At 37.7% G+C, this 11,513-nt stretch overlaps 3 protein-coding genes across 9 annotated transcripts in view; 2 read left to right on the top strand and 1 right to left on the bottom strand.

The window, feature by feature from the left end:
* The window catches only part of LOC116853817 (centromere-associated protein E-like), a 16,656-nt gene extending 13,406 nt beyond the window's left edge, over positions 1 to 3,250 (top strand). For both annotated transcript variants that reach the window (XM_032835062.1, XM_032835063.1), the window contains exons 11-12: positions 289 to 371; positions 444 to 3,250. In XM_032835062.1, the coding sequence (XP_032690953.1) occupies positions 289 to 371; positions 444 to 1,166 (806 nt within the window). In that variant the 3' untranslated portion in view covers positions 1,167 to 3,250. The remainder of the gene's footprint in view (positions 1 to 288; positions 372 to 443) is intronic.
* Positions 3,251 to 3,531: 281 nt separating this feature from the next.
* LOC116853821 lies at positions 3,532 to 7,024 on the bottom strand. Its single transcript, XM_032835073.1, has 7 exons — positions 6,915 to 7,024; positions 6,156 to 6,402; positions 5,817 to 6,009; positions 5,638 to 5,735; positions 5,363 to 5,499; positions 4,952 to 5,293; positions 3,532 to 4,841 (listed from the first exon to the last, which is right to left on the bottom strand). The coding sequence occupies exons 2-7, from the start codon at positions 6,201 to 6,203 to the stop codon at positions 4,526 to 4,528; spliced, it is 1,134 nt and encodes a 377-aa protein (XP_032690964.1). The 5' UTR covers positions 6,204 to 6,402; positions 6,915 to 7,024; the 3' UTR covers positions 3,532 to 4,525.
* A 97-nt stretch (positions 7,025 to 7,121) lies between these two features.
* The window catches only part of LOC116853819, a 4,761-nt gene continuing 369 nt past the window's right edge, over positions 7,122 to 11,513 (top strand). The window contains exons 1-10 of one of the 6 annotated variants that reach the window (XR_004380041.1): positions 7,122 to 7,859; positions 7,954 to 8,391; positions 8,517 to 8,804; positions 8,884 to 9,672; positions 9,805 to 10,027; positions 10,113 to 10,327; positions 10,402 to 10,650; positions 10,755 to 10,927; positions 11,000 to 11,188; positions 11,247 to 11,396. Coding sequence is in view for 5 of the 6 variants with exons in the window: in XM_032835070.1 (XP_032690961.1) it covers positions 8,290 to 8,391; positions 8,517 to 8,804; positions 8,884 to 9,672; positions 9,805 to 10,027; positions 10,113 to 10,327; positions 10,402 to 10,650; positions 10,755 to 10,927; positions 11,038 to 11,188; positions 11,247 to 11,428 (2,372 nt within the window). In the remaining variant the exon portion in view is untranslated. Of the gene's footprint in view, positions 8,392 to 8,516; positions 8,805 to 8,883; positions 9,673 to 9,804; positions 10,028 to 10,112; positions 10,328 to 10,401; positions 10,651 to 10,754; positions 10,928 to 10,999; positions 11,189 to 11,246; positions 11,429 to 11,513 lie in introns of those variants that run through there. The other 5 variants (XM_032835070.1, XM_032835067.1, XM_032835066.1 and 2 more) reach the window with 5 other exon arrangements.

The following is an 11,513-nucleotide window of genomic DNA, read 5'->3' as shown; positions in this document are numbered from 1 at the left end:
ATATATATATATATATATATATATATATATATACACACATGTATATATATATATACATATATATATATATATAATTTATTTATTTATCTATCTATCTATCTATCTATCTATCTTTCTTAACGTCTGTCCTATTTTTTCCTTTTCCCCCCCAGTTTTCTCCGAGCACTCAACTCAAGTAAAACTGTTAACCCCTGATGTAATGTGAAGACTCGTGTTGCTTTTCCCGAGGAACTTGTATCTCACAGCTTCTGTCGTACTTATCGATATATTTCTCGCTACTTCGTACAGCTTCACTGGAGCAACCCGGTTTGGAGGTGGCAGAGTTGGAAGCTAAATTGCTCCGCATCGAACAACTGGAAATCGAATTGGAGGTATGTAACATATATACGTACACAATATGATTATCTTTGTTGCGCATTTATCTAATGTGCTATCATTTTCAGATCAAGAAATTGGAAGCGGAGGAAGTATCTTACTATGTTCGAGAGATACCGAATAAACCTCCACCACCTTACACTCCGCCCGAAGACGGCCGGTTGTCAACCTCGCTCGGCTCGCCCTCGCTGTTGACTGCGGTGATTCCATCAAACGTTGAGGAGCTGACATCATTCACTGAGAAAGCCACGGCTCTGATATACAACGCTAAGGTAGCCGGTGAAGACGTTGTGAGTCTTGAAGCACCTTCTGAAATCTACGAACTGACCAAGGAGAAGAACGAGGTCGTGAGGAAGGACAGACGAATCTACAACACCTTCCTCTTCGATCTCTGCAAGGAGACCGTCGCGGAGATTTATCGTGCAGAATACGAGAAGCCTGGCCCGAGCTGGACAAAGCCGAACGTTAAGACGAAGCCGACTATGAAGATCCCGAAAACTGTCGAGGAACTCACCGAACACGTTGGCAAGGAAGTCGCGACGTTGTTCGGCTTCAAGACGAAGCTACAGCGCGAGAACATGGTGATGCGTTGGAGCAGAAAGCGCAGGGACAGGGTGGACGAGCTGTTGGCGAGGGAGGCCCAAGCCGAGGAGGATGAGTGGACCAAGTTCCATCACGACGAGCTGGCGGTGAAGAACGGACTCACAGTAGCTATACTGGACACCCTTGTGATGGAGACCGCGAATGTGGTAAAGTTAGCGTACGGCAAGAAAAGAAGACTAATGGTCTAGCGATTATAAGTAGTTAGCTCGACGACTGAACAGCCGAGGAACACTTTCCGGCGCCCATTATACTTCGATAACGAACGGAGGTATATGATATATATCCTTTCAGTCAATGTTTCTTCAGGACTGTAAGATCGCTGCGAATCCCGCGTTGATCGCACGTCACGACGTGTATCGTACGATTCTTTATATTTTCCATCATTTCTAATACCTTACGTGTAAAACGTATAGGCTGGTTCCTATTTATTTGTTGATGCGATTTGTTGTCTTTTTTCTTTCTCATCTTTCTTTTCAATTGAGCTGACACGTGTGTGAATATTTGAATTATACACAAAGTAGAAGATAAATATGGATGAGATGAGATAGACGAATGTTAAAACGAGCAAGTGTAACGAGAACACTTGATCGAAGCGAGCGATAGCAATTTGATAATCAAATGCTCTAGGTCAGTTTTAAATTTTATCTCTCCCGTTAAGAACGAGACTCTAGCTGAGTCTCTTAGTGTTTTAGCAAACAATGTAATCTCCCCATATGTGTGTATGTGTGTATGTGTGTGTGTGCGTGCGCGTGTGTGTGTGTGCGTGTAAGAAGTATTATAGGACACACACAGTTAACGCGTAAGAGGTGTGAAATACTTCATTTTAAGACGAAAATGAGACGCTGATCATCGAATAACACGAAGTGTTTCGTTCAATTAATCTGCGCAGGGAATCACTAGATTAATTAATACAAATATATACGATCTCTTGTTAGAAAACGTACAAGTTTTATATCTTGCTTCGTAGTTCAAGTCTGTAAACATTAAATAGAGCGGCTTAATAACTGTACGATATATTCTACTCAGAGTTACGATTAACGTATCGTAGTGTGGCTTCTTTCGTACCCTTCTCTTTCTCTCTTTTTCTCTCTCTCTCTCTCTCTCTCTCTCTCTCTCTCTCTCTCTCTCTCTCTCTCTCTCTCTCTCAGCATTGTAATTGAACGAAATGCTCTCCCGATCGTTGCGTGTAAATCGTATTCTAATGACACACAAAACATAAGTAGTCAAGAGTTTTTCGATAAGTCACGTCGGACATCAGTCGTATGCTCAATTACTCGTAATGTGAAATTAACAAAATTCAGACGGAAAGACTGATACTTTGGGGCCATCTAAATCGAAATTGTAAACCGTTAAACGAAGTACATAGATTGAGAGTATGGTGGTAGACGTCGGCTATACAGGGTGAGGCGTATAGGCACTTTATCATGCGGAGAACGTGTTCTTTTCTTTCTCTGTCATTTTTTTACCAATATTTCCGAATATTTGAGATAGTATTGTTTCATGTGCTTCTCTCCCCTGTGCATATCAACTTTTGACTTTCGGACAAAACCGAGAAATCCTTTTAATGAATTTTTTTAACAATATTAATGAATTTTCTTCCTAGCGATTTAAGTACAGCCCCCATTAACTGTGTACAATACAGTCAAGATCAAGTTCTATACAGTCACTGCATTATCGACTAAAACAACTTCATTTTTCAATAGACTGATAATCGATCGTATGCGTTTTTATTTGCGTTACCTTCGACGCAAATCTGTTTCACTTAATTTTACGTTTGTGGTTGTGATGTCAACGTAAAGCTTACAGGATCGCGAGTGATAACATGTCAACTATTTGACACACTCAAATGTAACGCATGAACGTGAAATTTGCGATTTTCCTCGTTTCTCAAGAAACATCCTTGCACATGCTCATGACTCGTTGTACTCTGTACGCTTTAGGGATGTAAATATTGCAACGCTCAAGCGTCGTTCAGCGTTGTTCCTCCACATACTGGTAATATTGTTTAATCTTAACGAAAAACATGAAGTCTGTTAAATACGTCATTTAGGACGCCCTGAAGATCCTTCCTCTCTATTTGCAGGGTAATTCTTTCATGTTTTCCGCATACTCTCTTATGTTAGCACGGTCAGCTCGCATCTTCTCGACCGTGTTTGTAGTTGTTGTATACATACATAAAAAATTATATATATACAGAGTTGTTCACGTACGTAGTGTTGGATATGTACTTAACTAAGGTATAATATATTTTATAATAAACTTTTTCGAAAAAGAGAATTGTTTTATTTTACACGGACAGATGAATGAAACGTTTATTATAATATCGAAAGAGGTCTTCTGAAGAATAGATTACATAACAGTTTTTATATGGTATCGTATGATTTTAATGATTCATCCATTTAAGCGTACAAGATTTTATATAATTATAAAGTATTCCTGTATATTATATTGTAATCTGTGATTAATAGCGCGAGAACTTCTCCCACGTCATTCCGTGGAGTATTTGTGAATTCCTAAGACGAAGAAGTCTGATAATGCCACGTAGAGTTTCTCTATGTTTCAAAATTAGGGATTTTATTTATTTATTATAAGTAGAAAAAAAATATAATCTTAATGCTTCTTGATCGCGAAGCAAACAAGACCTTTAAATATCCGTTCAATCAAGATTATGTAAAGCAAAAGTTAGAAAAGAAACTTAACAAAGAAGCATATCGTGCATACTTTCATTAAAAAAATTAAATTTAGTACATCTCATTGGAAGATCAAAATCAAGTAACGCACGTCTTCTCTGGAAGTATAATGTATGTTAAATGTGCAACAAAATATACGTCAACGATATAGACTAAATAGAAATACGTAAAACCAATAAAAAAATATAAGAATATATACATATGTATTCTATATCTATATTTAATATTAATAATAGCAGGATCGTTCAACGATCTGTCATTTTAATAATGGAATACATGAAAATGACTAGATTCCACTTAGAATCGTCTCTTCGATGTTTCATCGTCGAGAAAAATTTAATACACGTACATGTATGTATGGACAGCATTTTTTTCAAATACTGCACGCGTATTAAGCTCGAGTCCGTCTAATTCAAACGTCAGTCGGGAAAGCTAGTATTCAGTGAGTTCTTTGGTCGTGTCATTCGTCATCCATAGGAAGGAAAAGGTCTCTTTGTCTATCAAAGTCTTGTCTTTCGCTAAATATTGATAATCGTCCATCTACGAAAGCGCGAGCTCTATTATTTCTTTATGGCAGCCTATAACGAGTAAATTGGATATACAGACTAGACATTGTTCCATCGAAAATCGTACGGCTTATGCTCGTTCATCGTCGCTATCCTATTACAAGCTACAATATGCACGAAACTGACGTGATTAATCAGCACCAGAATGTGTACAAGAAAACATCGATCACTCATTTATCGGTAACTCTTATGTAACTGATATCGAAATCCCCGATGCTTTTAACCCGTGAACAACCAAAGCTCGCCGTCGTCCACGATTTCAACAAATCGGTAACGATATATTTTCACGATCTATTGCCTCCGAGGATTATTGGCGTCCTTTGATCCTTCGCCGGAGTCGCCCGCGTCTCTCGGACGATCCTTCGAATTCCTGTCTTTAAAGTCGCGCGAGTGATAATAGTGATTGCTATCTCTTCGCGACGCTTGTCCTCTGTACTTGCGATTGCCACCGTCGCGAGAATAATTACGGTATTCGCATGATCGATACGACTGCGGTTCGGCGCAACTAGCGCCTTCCGACTTTACGCTGCCGTTCTGGAGTTGCGGTAAAACGGTTGTGTCTGCATCCGCCTGGTGATCCTGCTTTTCATGTCGACTCGTACTGTATCTATAATTCATAAGCAAATCAGGTACAGATTGGTACTAATGTAATAATTTGTTGTTTGGAAAGGCGTGTTGACCATTTTAACGTTTCTGATAAAACTTTGTCAACTATACCTCGGTGATCTGCGATGCCAGTAGCTTGGTATTGGTAACGGCGGAAATTTACGAGAGCTCTGTTCCTGCGTTGAACTCGTGGGTGAACCACGGCTGTGATGACTGTTGTTACCGTCGCGAGAACGCCCACCTCTGCTGGGGCCGCCGTTGTTTGCCGAAGAAGCTGCTCTCAACGAAGCTATCTCTTTCTTCTGATCCAGATTTTCTTTATGTAACCGTTTTACCATCGCGTAAGATTCTTCCAAAAGAACGACCAAACTCGCTTGTACTGGATCGCCGACTTGAATTCCCACATCTGCAACTTCGAGTTTACCCTTCTGGTCTTCAGTCATGTCTAATCTCCTGCAAGAAGAGGGACTGTTAGTTAGCTTATCGTTGGCATATAGTGTTCTCCTACATAAGATAACTAACTTTTTTTGCTGTTCTATAATATTTGATAAGTAATGGTTATGTGTTTTTGCTTCTTGTAGTGACGTCTTAATGTCTTGTAAATCTTTCTCCAGAAGCTCCACTTGCAGAGGTGTTACATTAACACATATTGGGCTACCCTGTAAGTATAATTGTTTTAATTTGTAAAGAAAATAATTTATCAGATAAATTTTAATAAGAGAGAAAACAATTATTATTAAATTACTATGCACGTAACAATTATTATTAAATTACTATGCAAAAGATGTCACTGGTACCTTTGATTTCGCAAACCCATTTCCATTATCTTCAGGCGAAGAAGGACTGCTAGGCACACAGTGTGCTCTTTTGGAAAATACCAATTGAAATTGTAAATCTGTAAGCATTTATAAAACAGATTAGAAATACATACAAAGTCCAAGAAAAAACAACTATAATTATTAAATATATCTCTTACCTCTATTTCTTTGGCGCAAGGCTTCTACCTCCTGATGTAAAGCAATCAAAGTTGCCTGATGTTGCTCCTGTAGAAACTTCATATTTTGTTCGAGCTGAGCTGCTCGGTCTATATTCAGTCCTTGATGTCTGACTTGTGCATGTCCATCAGTTCTTTCACTCAAAGGAACTAGATCAGGCGACGTCTTTTTACCCTTGAGAACAAATAAACAAATTATATAGTGGGAAATGTAAAACTTTCTCTCTAATATAAAAAATATAATCATTATGTGATATATTATGCACCGCACATGATACAAATTATATTTAGCTTCTTAGTACTTGGTTGAGATTTACTCACTTGAGGAAAGGGCACTGTTGGTAGTTTCATTAACACTTTAGATGTCATATTGAAGAGATATCAGTCAATATCAATTGTATAAACTTCTAATTATTTTGCGTTGATTTGTTACAGTCTATTATGCTCACTATTGGTGTAGAAAATGTTTCACATTCAAACCACACATCAATGCAATCACACAGCTTCACATTAGCTTGTTAATGAAAATGAAACTTTCTCAATGTTTATGCGCTCTACTGTTGACAACCTAGGAAAAAATGCAATATTTCTTAATGTGCATGATTCATAATTCTGGGAATTTTCATATATATCTCATCGCAAGACAATCCCACTTGACATTTAAGAATCATAAATTACTCCGTTTCCTAAAAAAATGACTTTATAAGCGTTTTAAGGTTCATAAAATGACAAAAAAGGGAAAACAAAGATGAAGAAAAATTCAATAACATTAATCTTATAAATTCGATCACTGTGCGAGGACTTATTTTTAGATCGAACGTGCTGATGTAAATGTAACAGCTATCACGTTTCCCTCATATGACAGTCCCAAAGTCAATAACTAAAAATTGCTGATTTCGAAAATACTTCCTTTGAGTCTTGTAACGCCATGTAAGCGAGTCTTTTAACCCTGCTCCATCCGAAACGATAGCAAGAAAAATTGACAACGGGACGAATACGTTGATACGTTGTTTACGAATCGTTAAGTACGCGTCAAGATGTTAGAGAAAATGAATTCACACAGGACGAAAAGTGTCTTACCGGATGTATTTATGCTTGCTGAGAGTTCGTGAGACGAAAAGCGAAGTAAATCGCGAGAGTAGCGAAATCCGAAGGTTGAATGAGAACGTCCTGCGCGCGCATAATGACGTCACACCGTTGCACACGTCGATTGGTCGACAACGTTCCGACATGATGTATTTCGAACTTTGAGATCGGAATTATTTCTACGAGATTCTCTGTAACAACGGTCCACTCTGCTATCGCGACGAAGGTCACTTCGAAATTAACCGTTCAATGTGAAATTTAATTTTCTACCTGAGCTTTTGTATTATTAAAGAAAATCATTAACAATCTCAACAGTGATTTTACATCTACGTTCGCGCTCTTTTTCGCTACCCATCGTCGCCATTTCTTCACGCTACGTTCTCAACCTAAGAAACAACCCCAACGTGACTGCTAACACGGTGAGTCAGTCACGCCTAAATTAATCCTGAAATTAATCGAAACGATACACAGGGAGGAAAAGGAAGATATATATGGAAAGAGATGAAAAGAGGCGGAGAAAGAGTAAAGCCGTGCGGTGGTTCTGCATCAGCAAAAGTGCGATATGCGAAAGAGCGAAAGAGTCGGCAAGCAAACGCACGATGAGAACCATCGGTTGACGACGCAGCCCGTTCGTCACAAGTAAACCCAGCGTTTACGAACGTTGGTCGCGGGAGTATTGATCCGAACACGCACAGCCGCGCCCACGCCTTTTCCGATGATATCGTCGGTACCGCTGTCGCTTCCAAACAGAGATCGCAATAAAAAAAACAACCCTTACCTTAATATTTACTTTTCGTTCTGTGGTCATCGCAACGGAGGTTATTATTATCATTGCTATTTCCGTGCGATTTAATTGCATTTTAGATCTGGTGCACGATTCTAGCTCGTGGCCCGAATTAAAATGCAAATCACGATCGAAAACGAGCTGATAGAGTTCAGGTTCGCACGTGTATATTTTATAACGTATTTAAAAGCTTTAGTAACCCCGAGATGTAATGAAAGCTTATTATTAATTTGTTCTTGTTCCTTATAGAGTTCGAACTAAATCAGCTTAGGTTTCGTGGAATATTTCATCACGAAGATCGATGCATAGTCATTTGGGAACAAACTCGAATTATTTTTGAAAATCCGATAAGGAAAAAATATATCGATTTTACATTACTAATTTCAGTCCGATCCGAGAGAAGAAACTTATGCTCATGTTCATTCGTCGTATTTAAGGGGGAGCGTGCCTCAGTATCTCTATTTTATAAAATTATACCTGCTGCCTTTTTGATACCTCCCTCGTTTATGACACGGTTGAGGGAACGTGAATGAGCGCGAGTAATCACAAACGACCCCTTGATATATCGGACATAACCAAGAAAAAATGTCACTTCTTTTGGGCACCGCGGAATCTGTCTATTTAAACAATAACAAAACAGAAGACTCAGTTCTTTCCGAAGACGAAAATGATGACTACAATTTTAAGGTAGATTCTGTTTGATTTGAGACATATATAAGTCACATTATTTCACCTTTATGTTTCATATTGTGTTTCTATCATATTTTTCTGCTGCTTTTAGAGAGTATTCATTTTATTTTCTTTTGTTAAAGTATATACCTGCAAGTCAGTTTAAGTACATAGTAAAGGATGTACGCAGACAGAGGTGCAGAGAGGAGGAGGAGAGTGTATGGGCCTCTTTTGTCAAGCAACAAGAGTTAAATAATTTGGAATATAATAAAAATTGTATTCAACCATCTATCGAAAGTATTAAAGAACTGTTGGATGAGAGTATGAGAGGAGCAAATCAGGAACTTGAAAGACTAAAAACAGATATTTGGTCTGATGAAATAAAAAAGGAACATGGTAGAACTGAAAATGATCAGAAAAGAAAATCAAAGGTAAGAAAATTTCCTATAAAAAAATATGATCTCACAAGAATATATACTGAATACATATCTAAAGTTCATGTAATAATAGGTAAATAATATCAGGGATCAGTCTCCAAAGAAAGTGCCATTTACGAGAGATACTGGGACAGGCAGCACCAATCTACTGCTGACAATTCCTGAGGAAGAAAATATTTCTTCTTATCACAAGAAACAAGAGGCTAGGAATTTTAAATCATACACTAAAAAATCTTGCTCCAGTCATATAGTAGCACAGAAAAGAGAACCCTCATCAAAGCAGCTGCTCCACATAACAAATGGCATTGATTATAACTCCAGTCCTGAGATCAGTACACGTCGAGATGATGCAGACGGAGTGATTTACGTACGACCTGATCCATTTATTATGCATAAGATTCTAGTGATGCAAAAGAAGGTCTGCGAGCTGCTGGACGAGATTGCGCTTCGATTAGAAAATATTCCGGTGCCGGACGGCATTAAGGATCTGCAGAAGCGACAGCAATGTGTGGCGGAATTTGTCGTGCGATTCTCCAGAAATTATTTATACGATCTTAATAGACATGTCAAAGACATCCAGAGGCATATGTGTGTTATCTCGCCGCGAGCGAGAGTGAAGCCGAATAAGAGAAGCCTAGGACTTCACATGCATGCTATTGAGCATAAATTACTTGCTGCTCATCAGTTGCTGCTGCATGCATTAGTTGCTTACTGCAGACACATTCCCAGCTCGATTCTCAAGGGACATCCGGGCAAGTTTAGGGAGATACTTCAAGTAGTTGTTGATCTGAAGACTATGTGCGATAGGCTCCACTTAAACACAAATTATCTTGATTCAGGGGACACTGATATCCTAACATTGGTAACAATTTCACTTATTAATGTAGATCCTTAATGTACTTTGTAGCCTCACAGTTGTTATATTTTCTTGAATTTAAAGATAGTGTAAGGAATATTAGAAATTTACAATCACTTGTATGTTTCCTGATTACAGGGGAAGAATATTGAAAGAAAGTGTAACGCCATTTTATTAAAGTTAAAGCTGCATTCAGATAATGATCTTTTGCTTGACAGTAATAAAACGTCATCAATCGCGTCCTTCACTTCTCACTCAGCGAGCAATAAGAAGCGTATCAATCGCAAACAGTTGCCTAATCGGCTGAGCATGTACAGTGCGGATACTAAAGTTCCTAAAAGCAATCTTAAACGGAGAACCAGTATATAAAATTACCTGAACTTAGAAAATATAGTATTTATTCTCGCAAGATTCCAACCTATACATTATATATCGTTTCTCTTTAGATTACTATCATCAGAAAGATAAAAAATATAACAGGATAGACATTAAGAAAGTTTCCAATAAGCCCGTTTTAGTGGATCGGCCATATACCAGCTCTGTAACGCTTGTACCAAACGAGAATGCCAATGAAGCTGGAATTAGAAAGCACAGAACATATACAAAAGAAGAGGATATAAAGACTATGATGGATATGATGTTACTCACGGATTCAGATAATGTAAAATAATCATTACTAATGATAATCTAACAAATTATTTTCACATTACTTGAGATTCAATATCTATTTTACAGGGTAGCAACTTCGAACTACAAGAAAGTCAGGATAATGCAACACTCACAAGGAGAGTGCCAAAAACGTCGAGACAATTTTCTGATAAGCTGCAAGATCTAGAACAATCCGAAACCTTAGAAAACATTGTTAAAACTACTTCTACAAATAATGATGACGAACTGTTAAAAAGGGTGACCATGATTACCGAAGAGCACTTGTCTAATTTAGTGCCAGTCATAGCAGATTTCATTTCTTTTGTTTCTAATAAGGTAAAATAAAATGGGCAATATACTTTAAACAGTAATTTTTTACAATAAATTCTGATGATCATAATAATCCAGTTTATTATAAATACTATATATTTTCGATGTAGCAAATTGGATCAGAGGTAAGACCAGTGACAACATCCTCTACAAAAACATTGATGGAATTTCTACAAGCATATCAGTCGCCAAAGAACACGAAGAACAAGATGAACACAGGCTGTGATGTGTGTCATTCTTCCACAGACAGAAACTGCGAATGCAAAAATATGAAAACAAACAGGTGAGTCGACTAGATTCAGCTATTTCATGATAATGAAAAATATTTCATGATGCTTTTATTTTATATTTAAAGAATTTTGAGAGATGAAAATAAGTATGTTGCTTTCAAAGGGCAACGAGTGAAATGCAGAACAGTGGACAGAACATGCGATTGGTTTGTATCTCGTCGGTAGATAATGCATCAAAAGAACCACGTTATTGCGATACGTCGTGCCAAGTTAATTCTGAGAGTTTAAAGGAATTACCCGATTTTGAAATGAAGGTACGTTCGCAATAAGCGAGATAAAGAAAGATAGCTAAATATTATGTTGAAACAACAGATGATGGAAACGATATGGACAAGAAAAGCGGATAAGGACTTGTTTAGTAACATCGAACTCGTTGTTTCCGAGGAAACTGAGATGAATTTTCTGAAATATAGACACGAATATAAGCGCGCGATGCAATTGATTCCAATGTATTCTAGCAACACACAGAATAAGCCATGGGACATTGTTGCTTGGTAAATATAATGAATAAAATTGAGACTTTATGCATATATATATATATATATATATATATATATATATATATATATATATATATAT

The sequence above is a fragment of the Odontomachus brunneus genome, unplaced genomic scaffold (genome assembly GCF_010583005.1).
Source record: "Odontomachus brunneus isolate Ranch 3 - 2012 unplaced genomic scaffold, Obru_v1 Obru_scaffold_006, whole genome shotgun sequence".
In the NCBI taxonomy this organism is placed as follows: Eukaryota; Metazoa; Arthropoda; class Insecta; order Hymenoptera; family Formicidae; genus Odontomachus; species Odontomachus brunneus.
The sequence above is the reverse complement of the archived record's forward strand: the minus strand, read 5'-3'. Positions and strand labels throughout refer to the sequence as shown.